Genomic DNA, 12808 nt, shown 5'->3' with positions numbered 1-12808 from the left:
CTCTTCTGAACTGGAACAATGATTGATTCTTTTCACTTTTGTGGTAATTCCTCCTTGTTCCAGATAAGGAGAATGGGTTTGTGTGTCTTGCTGTACAATTTTTCCCCTCCAGCAGAAATTAAGTCAGCCAGAATTTCGTCTACACCCGAAGAGGTGTGTTTTTTAGTTTTCTAATAGCGATTTCTATTTCTGTCTGGTTAAGTTCTGGAATATACGGTTATGCTGTGTGTATTTCACTTTCTCCACGAACATTAGTTTTTGGCTATATGTTAAGCAAATCGCCAAAGAAATCTTTCCATCTATTTAAGATGCTATCCTTATCAGTGAGAACTGTTCCGTTGGCTTTCTTTAATATATAAGCACGAGGATGATATGTTTTCTTAAATTCGTTGCTCCCGTTATACATGTCCCGAATGCTTTTGTTTTTGTTTTTATTATTATCTTCAAGTTAATTAATTTTAGCTTTCAATAATCGCTTTCCTTTGTTCTAAAAATTTTGGAAGTTTTCCGCCAGATGGCAATGAAATTTTATATTGTTTTTCGTTCCGATTTTTTTTTTAGCAAACGCCGTTTCTTTTACTTTCTCTTCCCTGCTACTTTAGTGCATTCCTGGTTGAACCATGGTTTGTTCCTACGTATCTCTGCGTGCCCCAATTTTTCTTTTGCTGAAATTTTAAGGTTATCTCTAATTTCAACCAAGTATCCTGAGCACTAGTGCACTCCGAACCTTCTAAAATCGAGAATCTATTTGACGCTTTAATCTGGCTCCCCTCTCACCTGACTCACCACAAATTCCTTTAAATTAAACCGCTCTGTTTTCAGATATTGAATATTTACTTTATTCAACGATAGTCTCTCTCTCTTATTATCGCTGCTACCACGTGGTAATTTGTATCACAATCAGCTCCTCTGAACGACCGAACATTAGTTATGCTAGATGTTTTCTTCTATCTATTAAAATGTGATCAGTTTGATTACGTGATTTTCCATCTGATGAAATCCAAGTATATTTATGAATGTCGCGATGTGGGAATTTTGTAATCTTCACCATAAAGTTTCTGGATGTTGCAAAGTGCATGAGTCTAACGTCGTTGTCCCAACCTTTCTTATGTAGACATTTATTTCCTGTAATCGGTTTGAAAATACCCTCTCGTCCTACCTTCGCATTGAAACGGCCTAACAGAAATTTCATATGGTATGGCGGGAGATGATCAAATACGCGTTCTATTCTTTCGTAAAAACGTACTTTTTTTTAATCGTCATCCTTATTTTATGTTGGTGCATTTAAAACAAAATATTACACCACCGACCCTTAAGAGAAGTAACAGAAAATCTATCATTAACAAATTCAATCCATGTAATTGCTAATATTATTCGTTTGTGAACGGATAGTCCTGTTCCTAGTTGGTAAGTTTTAATTCGTTCCCCTTAAAAGAACGATAATTTCCCGACTTGACTCCTCCATTTTTTTCTCATCTAATTTCCTGATATCCCACTAGGTCCATCCTCTATTTCTAAACTCATTCCTCACAAATTTTAACGCCGCTGCCCTATATTCTTCTTATATTCCATGTTCCAAATCTCATGTCGATTTTACTTCGCTGAGTTCGTGGCAAGTTATCAGTTCTAACCTGAGGATTCTGCGAATATGCAGTATCTGAACAGTCCTTTTTTTAATATACAGGATGAGGCTGTTCGCCCTACACCAAATCCCCAAGCTGGAAGATCACAGTAGTACTCCCCCCCGTATGGCCGAATGACTCATCCTTACTCTCTTTTACGACCGGGATTTTTGAACTTCGTTCCCTTTTACGGCTAAGATGAGTGCTTTGGTACCTCGATTCTGATTGGCTGAGAGAAGTCACGTGACGTTAGCCCCCGCCCACGCGGGAAATTCAAACTTTCAGGTCACGTGGTATGACGTCATGAGTCACCCCGACCTCACCCTGGATTTTTGAAATTTGTTCCCTTTTACGGGTAAGATGTGTGATTCTGATTGGTTGATAGCTGTCACGTGATTTTAGACCCTGCGATATTTGAAAATTCGTTCCCTTTTACGGGTAAGATGAATCCTTTGGTACCCCAATGATAGAGGTCACGTGATCTTAAGCCCTGGGATTTTTAAAATTCGTTCCCTTTTTATGGGTAAGATGAGTCCTTTGGTACCTCGATGCTGATTGGCCGACAGAGGTCACGTGATCTTAGACCCGCCACACACCCCATGAGTGAAATATAGAGCAATATGTCGGTGATCACCATAGACCTGGATTTTTTTTTATGGTTATCCTTAAAGTTCCCATGGAGGGTTCAACCTCCTCCTTAAATAACCCTTTTTTTTGGTATCATGATATTGTACTGAAGTTTACCTTAAATATTATCGTTCTCTTTGACAGATAAGATGATTCTTACCTTGATGGAGATCCTGTCCTTGAATTAGTAGCCTATGTCTCTGGAAGTAACAATGGTGAAAGAGGGGTGTCGCTTGTAGATTTCTTATAACACATTGTTGTGAGTTTAAGCGATTTATTGCTCAGTAAGCGCTTCATTAATGGAAACAGTGTTGCCAGATTTTTTCTTACCGAATCTGCTCCGGTTCTTTTCGAAACGGTTCCGCAGAGTACAAGAAATTTTAAACTAAAAATTTTTTCGAACTAAAAAATTTCAAAACTAAAAAATTTTAAACAAAAATTTTCGAACTAAAAAATTTTGAAACAAAAAAAGTTTCAAACAAAAAAATTTTCGAACCCAAAAAAATTTCGAACTAAAAAAATTGAAACAAAATTTTGTCGAACTAAAACATTTTTAAAAAACAAAAGTTTCGAACTAAAGATGTAAATCACATCTAAAAATTTTCAAATCAAACTTTTTATCGAACTAACTTTTAAAATTTTCGAACTAGAAATTTAAACCGAGTTTTAGAAAAATCCTAAGAAATGTTTCTCCAGGAATCGAACTCAGGTCTTTCAAACCAAAGATGTGTATCCTAACCGCTTAGCTATGAATGAATTCGGTTTTAATCGTGCTTGGTGGGTTTCGAACCATGGTTCTTGAAAAGGATACACATATACTTTAAGAAAATAAATCTGACAGTGTAACGCTTCTCAAATCAAACTTTTTATCGAACTAACTTTTAAAATTTTCGAACTAGAAATTGAAACAAGTTTTAGAAAAATCCTAAGAAATGTTTCTCCAGGAATCGAACTCAGGTCTTTCAAACCAAAGATGTGTATCCTAACCGCTTAGCTATGAATGAATTCGGTTTTAATCGTGCTTGGTGGGTTTCGAACCATGGTTCTTGAAAAGGATACACATATACTTTAAGAAAATAAATCTGACAGTGTAACACTTCTCAAATCAAACTTTTTATCGAACTAAACTTTTAAAATTTTCGAACTAGAAATTTAAACCAAGTTTTAGAAAAATCCTAAGAAATGTTTCTCCAGGAATCGAACTCAGGTCTTTCAAACCAAAGACGTGTATCCTAACCGCTTAGCTATGAATGAATTCGGATTTAATTATGCTTGGTGGGTTTCGAACCATGGTTCTTGAAAAGGATACACATATACTTTAAGAAAATAAATCTGACAGTGTAACGTGGATTAAAATAAAATGCTGATAGACTTCTTTGTGTGACGACATAGAAGCACATATGATTGAAAAAATGCAAACGTCAGCGGATCGCATTACTTTAGTTTTACTACGAACGTGTCAGCATGATTCATGGAAAAAAGCAAACATTGACATTCTCGTATGGAATATGAGGAAAATGAAATGTCGTCACAGTTACGACAAGTAGTGACATGATCCTGACAGAAAGCATTTTGGGATCAGAACTGTGATACTAGATGTTGTAACTATTGAGAAACGTGAATGACGTCACGATCGATTGTTACACATCGTTTTGGTTCGTGATTCATGACAAAAGCAGCGAGCGTTTTGATTGGTTCGTTGTGATGTCATTTTATAAATTTCCTCGTTTCTGATTGGCTGACGGTGACGTCGTTTTCACAGCGACCTAAATAAAAATCTAAATTTCATTTTTCAAATCCTACATCGCTCTCAACTATCGTGTGAAGAAGATCTGTTCTTGAAAAGTGTCTTCATTTAAGAAGCTTTACTACACCGACTTTTTGTTCATTGAATTTGAGGTAAGTTCAGTGAGTCACCCAAGATTCCAAAATCATTTTTATTTTATATTTGTGGGGTGGATCACTCATACACTGTTTTACTTTTAGTACGAAATATTTAGACTATGAAGAAATTAGTGGAATGGGAAAGTGGGAGTACGAATCAGGATCCCCACACATTAGAAGTAAGCACGATAAATGATATGGTTTAGCGTCCCTTCAGCGAGCACCCGTCGGGAATTGAACCATGGCCAGAAAAATGTGTGCGCTTAGTTTTGAAAAGAATGCATTACAAAATTTCAGAAACTATGTCTGAGAATAATATGGTTCGATTCCCTTTAAAAGCATTAGCGGCCCCTTCAGCTTAACGTGATATTCGAGCAACCGCCCGAGATTGAACCAGGGCCAGAGGCGTGTACGTCAATCATTTAGCTTAGTTTTGAAAAGAATGTATGATAACGCATGAGAATATTAAATTTCAGAAAAGGCTTGACAGCGATCCGATGTGTGAAAGCAAACCCCACCGAGACTTGAACCAGGGCCTTCCACGTTAAAAGCATGTACGCTAGCCGCTTAGTCACAATAAAAAAAAATACGCTATACAGATTTTGTTTTGACAATTACGTATGTATAACGTTAATGGTTGATGAATCTCTTCAACTTGCAAACGCATCATTTAAAGGTCGTTGTGAGTGGGGGAAAAAAAATGCTTACGCGTACTTTCTAACATCTCAGTACTGTTGAAACATTTATTCATTTCATGCATTCTTTTTATCACTATAGAATCGTAGGTCAGTTATATGCTGATGTAGTGCTCTCGAGTTTGACAGCAATAAAACACACATTTCAGTAACATAATTATTTAAAAAAAAAACTTTGATTTCTAGTACATGTGTTTTCATAATGAGATTCTGAACGTCACCGCCAGGGGAATCAAACTCAGGACCTTTACATGAATTACTTAGTTAATTATTTATCATGAATGTTATGATTTCCTGGGCTAAGCAGTTAGCATACGCGCCTTTGGCGTGGGAGACCCGGGTTCGATTCCCGGCGGGGAGCTCATGTGGTTCGGATTCCACGTTAATCAGTAGGTCCACGTCTCATATAGCCTCGCTGCTGAAAGGGACGCTAAACTAAAAATCAAAAAATCAACTCAAATTCACGCTGCTCAATTCCTTTTTTCCCATTACATATTTGTTTTACCGTACCTGTTTGTTTGTTTTCATTTTTAATCATGGTCCAATCGGTTTTACTGTTTGTAATGAAATCACTCGTCATTATAGACGATTTATGTACGTTTATGTATTATGAGGTGTGCACGTCATCCATTTAGCTTAGTTTTGAAAAGAATGTATGATAACGCGTGAGAATATTAAATTACAGAAAAGGCTTGACATCGACCCCGACGTGGAAAAGCAAACCCACCGAGGCTTGAACCAGGGACTTCCACGTCCGAAGCATGTACGCTAACCGCTTAGTCACAATAAAAAAAAAATACGCTATACAGATTTTGTTTCGACAATTACGTATGTGTTACGCTAATGTTTGATGAGTCTCTTCAACTTGCAAACGCATCATTTAAAGGTCGTTGTGAGTGGAAAAAATGCTTACGCGTACTTTATCACATCTCAGTACTGATGAAACATTTATTCATTTCATGCATTCTTTTTATCACTATAGAATCGTAGGTCAGTTATATGCTGATGTAGTGCTCTCGAGTTTGACGACAATAAAGCACTCATTTCAGTAACATAATTATTTAAAAAAAACTTTGATTTCTAGTACACGTGCTTTCATAATGAGATTCTGAACGTCACCGCCAGGGAATCAAACTCAGGACCTTTACATGAATTGTTTAGTTAAGAATTTATCATGAATGTTATCAGGTGATTAAGATTTTTCTTTCTTCTTTTCTTTTGTAGTAAATTCACGCTGCATAATTCCTTTTTTTCCCCACATTACATATTTGTTTTACCGTACCTGTTTGTTTGTTTTCTCCTTTTATTAACATGGCCGAATCGGGTTTTACTGTTCGCAATGAAATCACTCGTCATTATAGACGATTTAACATCGAGGGCAGAATGCTCGAAATTCAATTCAACGCACCACCCGTAGGAACCGATATCATACAGTATGTACATAATAGTTTCCAAGCAATGCTGGACCATTTGTTAGCCAATGTCGACGATGAGGCGATGGTTGGTTTATCAGTAATATCGCCACGGAACACGAATAAACCGTTTTGGGTGAGTTTTCGCCAAGCACGAAACTTGACACTGGAAACGATGTGGGCCTCATTCGAAAGAGTGTTACAAAGTAACAATGCATTTCTCCTGCACGAACCATTCACCGTTCATTTTCATCGTGTGGATATTCCACGTGGCTATGGCGGTTTGCGGCAAGGAGTACTTCAAAATGAAGAATTGTTACGTTGCAAGCGAGGGATTGTACGTGTACAAAATCAAGACTCAAGGTGCCTGGCGTACGCCATTGTTATTGCTATTGGTCTGAAGGCATACAAGAATGTAGATGTGCAACGTTATAAGCAGTATAAGCGTCAATCGAAATGTATTGTGGACGATGAAGTGAATGCGCTATGTGCAAATGCAGGAGTCAATTTGGATCATGGTGCCAGTGTAAATGAAATTCGACAATTCCAGGCATACCTTAAAGAATATAAAATTACTGTGTATACCAGTTTCTCAGGCCGTGACATCATGTACGAGGGACCGAACGATGAAAATCGCACTCCCATAAATTTGATTTGTTTGGCTGGCCATTTTGACATCATCCAATCTTTAACTGCTTGTTTTGCAACCAAGTTCTACTGTGAAGCGTGCCATAAAAAGTATAGTAAACGCAATGAGCATGTAAAAAATTGTCCTGTAACGTGCTCCAAATGTCTACAGAGACCTCTATGCGACAAGAATCAAACGCCGATATTATGCAACGACTGCAATCGGCAATTTTATGGGGAACAATGTTTTAACAATCATCGTAATATTGTATATCATCAAGGGGAACCTATATGCAAAATGGTGAAGCAATGTACTAGATGTTACAGAGTATATTCTTTTGTGCATACTGGACAACGACATCATGATTGCAATGAGATCTTTTGCAATGTTTGTAAGAAGATTGTTCCAGGATCGCATCAATGTTTTATGCTTCCTGATCGCCAATGTTTGAAACCTTGTGTTCCTTCACTCATGCACGCAAAGAAAGCCTTGTTGATATTCTATGATATAGAATCTATGCAGGACGCGAATATTGGCGATAATACGTATGTACACATTCCAAATTTATTGGTTGCAGAACAAGTATGTTATGCATGTGTTGAAAACAATAATATCCAGCAGTCTTGCAGTACGTGTGGTCAGCGCCAGCATATTTTCCAAGGAGAGGATCCAGTTTATAATTTTCTTCAGTACTTGCGGGAACGGCGTCCCAATATAAATAGGATTTTCTGTGTCGCGCACAACGCTAAGGGATACGATGGACATTTCATTTTAAAGGCTATGGTAGAACAATGTCAATGGAGACCTGACGTCATATTAAATGGAACCAAGATACTGAGTTTAACGTTGAATAATCTGACGTTCATTGACTCGTTGAACTTCCTACCTATGGCATTAAGTAAATTGTCAAAAGCGTTCAATTTACCCGCAACCAAAGGCTACTTCCCGCATTTCTTCAACACCAAGGAGAATCAATCGTATATTGGACCACTTCCAGAAACGAAGTATTATGGTGCAGATGAAATGGCCGTCGAAGACAGAAACAAGTTCATGCAGTGGTACAACGATCATCGTAATGACACGTTTGATTTTCAGAAAGAAATTCTCAAGTATTGTATTCAAGATGTCAATGTACTGCGACAAGCATGCGTTTCGTTTATGACGTCATTTGAAACAGAAACCAAAGTGAATCCCTTCTTGGAGACGATCACGATTGCCAGTGCTTCCAATTTAGTATTCCGCCGGAATTTCCTTAAACCCAACACCATTGGAATTCTACCGGCACATGGCTATCGATGGAGAAGTACCCAATCGATCGCTGCAATGCAATGGCTGGCCTACATTGAAAAAACCGAAGAAAAACAAATCTTACATGCGGCCCGACAAAAAGAAGTGTTTATTGCGGGATTCCATGTTGATGGTTACTACCAAGATCCTGAGACGTTAGAGGAGCACGTCTACGAGCATGCCGGCTGTTTTTACCACGGGTGTAAAGTATGTTTTACTACAGGCCGTAATCAGCCCATCTACAGCAATCCAGAAGACACCATGGAATTCCGTTATGAACGAACGCAACGCAAAAATGCAAGACTGCGTGAATTGGGGTACATTGTACATGAAATGTGGGAGTGCGAATTTAATCAGTTCTTAAAACAAAATCCTGCAATGGCGACGTATCTGAAGAATCACCCGTACATGAACCGCAGACCATTAAATCCAAGAGATAGCTTTTTTGGAGGAAGGACCAATTGCGTAAAATTGTACCACCAAGTCGACGAAAAAGCGGGGGAAGTAATAAAATATTTCGATATTGTCTCACTTTATCCTTATGTAAATAAGTGTGCTAAATACCCTGTAGGCCATCCACGAATTTATCTACAGGGTGATGAAAATATACCGCCAATAAATAAAGTCAATGGTCTAATCAAAATGACGATATTACCAAATCGCCATCTTTATCATGGTCTCCTGCCTTACCGATGTAACAAGAAACTACTCTTTCCACTGTGTGCTGCGTGTGCCGAAGAAATGAACCCAGACCCTACAGCAACGTGTACGCACAACGACCAGGAGCGATGCCTCACTGGAACATGGGTATCATATGAAATCCAGAAAGCAGTAGAATTGGGATATCAACCAGTGGAAATTTTTGAAATTTGGGATTATGACATTGAACAATATGATCCCATCACGAAAACAGGTGGCTTGTTCACGGAATATATCAATACATTTTTAAAATCGAAAATGGAAGCGTCTGGCTGGCCCAGTTCCTGTGTGACCGAAGAAGACAAATCAAAATTCATACAAACCGTCCTGGAGCGTGAAGGTATTGCATTGGATCGGTCCAAAATTGAAAATAATCCTACACGAAGAAGCTTATCTAAGCTTTGTCTTAATGCTCTTTGGGGAAAGCTTTGCCAAAGATCAAACTTTAGCCAGACCACAATTATTGATCGGCCGGAAGAATTTTATGAAAAACTCACTTCCCCCGACATTAAACTCCATCAAATTGTACCCATCAATGATACGATGTTGTATGCGTTCTGGGAGTACAATGAACATGTGCCTGTTCAAAACCGAAACACCAATGTCGTGTTAGGTGCATTTACAACATGTCAGGCACGTCTGGAACTGTACAAGTACCTGGAAATGTTGCAGGAACGTGTTTTATATTTCGACACGGATTCTGTAATATTTACGGAGAAGCCCGGGGAGCCAACCATTGAACCTTCAACGTACTTGGGATGCTTATCGAATGAGATGGAGTCTTATGGACCACGAGCATACATCAAGACATTTGTCAGTGGAGGACCAAAAAATTACAGCCTAGAAATATACAATCCGGATACCAACGTCACCAGTTACATATGCAAAATTAGAGGATTTACATTAAATTACAATGCAGGACAACAATTAAATTTCAACACGCTAAAAGAAATGATTACAAATCAATGCCGTGGACAAGTCACCATCACTATCCCCCATAAGATATGCAGGACTAAAGACCATACCATCGTCACACGCAAAGAAGAAAAAATGTACAGTATCCAGTACACAAAACGTCGATTTAAAGAAATCAATTCTTATGATACGGTTCCGTACGGGTACGTTAAAAAACAGAAGATGGAACTGGAAAAAGAAGATGAAGAAGAAAAAACTGTAAATACCCAATAAGGCCGCCATTTCTTTTTTTCCTTTTCCTTTTTCCACTCCTTAACCACAAAGCAGCAACACCAAGAAGAAAATGAAGTACCCACAAGAGTTCATAAACCATCAACACAACCATCAGTGGAAGAAAATGCAGTCATCTCGTACCGAAGGAGGAACCTTGACCATAAAGCAGCAACACCTAGAAAAATGCAGTACCCAGAAAAAAGTTCGTAAACATCCATCGGTGAAAAAAAATGCAGTGATCCTGTACCCGAGGAGGAAGATGAACCTAAACAGATCCATCATTTACGAGTAAGTTTTATTTCTCTCTTATCAATATTGACTCATTTTTATTGTTTCAGAAAAAAAGAAATTCTTAAATTAATCCATCGTTTCTTCTTTTTCTTTCCAGGATACGGCTACAAGATTCGAAGATGATGACGCGTCCAACATATTCATTAACTAGATCCTGTATTTATTATGTTAATAAACATGTATAGGAAGAGCACATACTTTTCGTTAAAATACAACAAGTTGAAAAAAAATATGTTTTATTATTTCTTGAAACCCTGAACACTTGTTTTCAAATCATGGTAATCTTGAAAATTTAAGGTGGAAAATATATTCAAGATTTGGTTTACATGATTTTGTTCGAAAAATAATTAAAGAATTTTTTTAGTGTCCAAAATTTGATTTTTAATTTAGTTCGAAAAAATTTTTAATTTGAAAATTTTCAAATGTGGTTTACATCTTTAGTACGAAACTTATTTTTAAAAATTGGTTCGAATTTTTTTTAAAATTTTTAGTTCGAAAAATTTTGATTTGAAAATTTAGTTCGAAAGTTTTTAGTTTAAAATATTTTTTCGAAAAATTTTTAATTTTTTTTTAGTTCGAATTTTTTTGGGTTCGAAAATTTTTTGTTCGAAAATTTTTTGATTTGAAAATTTAGTTCGAAAGTTTTTAGTTTAAATTTTTTAGTTCGAATTTTTTTGAAATTTTTGTTTCAAAATTTTTTAGTTCGAAAATTTTTTGTTTGAAAATTTTTTAGTTACAAATTTTTTTTTAGTTCGAAAAATTTTTAGTTTAAAATTTCTTGTACTCTGCGGAACCGTTTCGAAAAGAACCGGAGCAGATTCGGTAAGAAAAAATCTGGCAACACTGTTTCCATTAATGAAGCGCTTACTGAGCAATAAATCGCTTAAACTCACAACAATGTGTTATAAGAAATCTACAAGCGACACCCCTCTTTCACCATTGTTACTTCCAGAGACATAGGCTACTAATTCAAGGACAGGATCTCCATCAAGGTAAGAATCATCTTATCTGTCAAAGAGAACGATAATATTTAAGGTAAACTTCAGTACAATATCATGATACCAAAAAAAAGGGTTATTTAAGGAGGAGGTTGAATCCTCCATGGGAACTTTAAGGATAACCATAAAAAAAATCCAGGTCTATGGTGATCACCGACATATTGCTCTATATTTCACTCATGGGGTGTGTGGCGGGTCTAAGATCACGTGACCTCTGTCGGCCAATCAGCATCGAGGTACCAAAGGACTCATCTTACCCATAAAAAGGGAACGAATTTTAAAAATCCCAGGGCTTAAGATCACGTGACCTCTATCATTGGGGTACCAAAGGATTCATCTTACCCGTAAAAGGGAACGAATTTTCAAATATCGCAGGGTCTAAAATCACGTGACAGCTATCAACCAATCAGAATCACACATCTTACCCGTAAAAGGGAACAAATTTCAAAAATCCAGGGTGAGGTCGGGGTGACTCATGACGTCATACCACGTGACCTGAAAGTTTGAATTTCCCGCGTGGGCGGGGCCTAACGTCACGTGACTTCTCTCAGCCAATCAGAATCGAGGTACCAAAGCACTCATCTTAGCCGTAAAAGGGAACGAAGTTCAAAAATCCCGGTCGTAAAAGAGAGTAAGGATGAGTCATTCGGCCATACGGGGGGGAGTACTACTATCACCCCTTGTCGTCTGTCCGCGACTGCTTATTTAGTATATTCGCAGCTAACCTCCATATATAGAGGCCTTCTCCTCGATCCACAACCTGAGGACGCGCCATGCCCTGGTGACAGGAAGAAGACCACATTTCACAGAAATTAATATAGCTGTATCTTAGAAATACAATAGGTACTGATTATCGGAACACTACTTTAAAACACAGGAACAATCAATATGCTCGGATATATGGATGCATATTAAGACTGTGCAAGCTTCGTTGCCGTAAAAATCGTAAATTAGAGACTAGTGTCAATGTAGTATTTCATGAATGCATCGTACGTTTGACTATCTGAACTATTCTTGATGTATCACATTGTTTAGCTTTAGAACTACATAACTTCATAATATTTTTGTAAGTGATCATACTCTTGATCTGTTCTCTGCCAATAGCAACTGTATGAATGTATAATACAAAACTGAAATATAGAAGAATATATATATATATTTTAAATAATGTGATATTTCGCAGGGCATCTTATGTAAAGGGCGCCTTGTATCCTTCATAGGTTCTTTATTAACAGTCACTATTTGAATTTATTATACAAAGCTGGTATACAGGATAGGCTAACTAAAACCACTTATCTATAATGTGATATTTCGTAGGGCGTCTTATGCAAAGGGAGCACTGTATCTTTCAGGGGTTCTTTACCAATACTAACTGTATGTGTGTATTGTACAGGACTGTAGTATACAGAAGAGTGAATAAAATCGTCCATCTTTGATGTGGTCTCGCAAGGCCGTCTAATGTATAGGGCGCACTGCG

At 37.4% G+C, this 12808-nt stretch overlaps 1 protein-coding gene across 1 annotated transcript; it reads left to right on the top strand.

Annotated features, from left to right (window-relative positions):
• The first annotated feature begins 8977 nt into the window (after positions 1-8977).
• Positions 8978-10544, top strand: LOC145679853 (uncharacterized). The gene is made up of 2 exons (XM_081750374.1): positions 8978-10330; positions 10431-10544. Exon 1 carries the CDS (start codon positions 9113-9115, stop codon positions 10040-10042), a length of 930 nt encoding a protein of 309 aa, XP_081606500.1. The 5' UTR covers positions 8978-9112; the 3' UTR covers positions 10043-10330; positions 10431-10544.
• The last annotated feature ends 2264 nt before the right edge of the window (positions 10545-12808 follow it).

The sequence above is a fragment of the Thermobia domestica genome, chromosome 2 (assembly GCF_964235325.1).
Source record: "Thermobia domestica chromosome 2, izTheDome1.hap1.1, whole genome shotgun sequence".
Lineage (NCBI taxonomy): Eukaryota > Metazoa > Arthropoda > Insecta > Zygentoma > Lepismatidae > Thermobia > Thermobia domestica.
Note: the sequence above shows the minus strand (reverse complement) of the source record. Positions and strands in the feature narration are given on the sequence as shown.

Bases quoted from the DNA above. Each gene is read 5' to 3' on its own strand.
- LOC145679853 (XM_081750374.1), top strand. From the start codon at position 9,113: ATGGAAGCGTCTGGCTGGCCCAGTTCCTGTGTGACCGAAGAAGACAAA.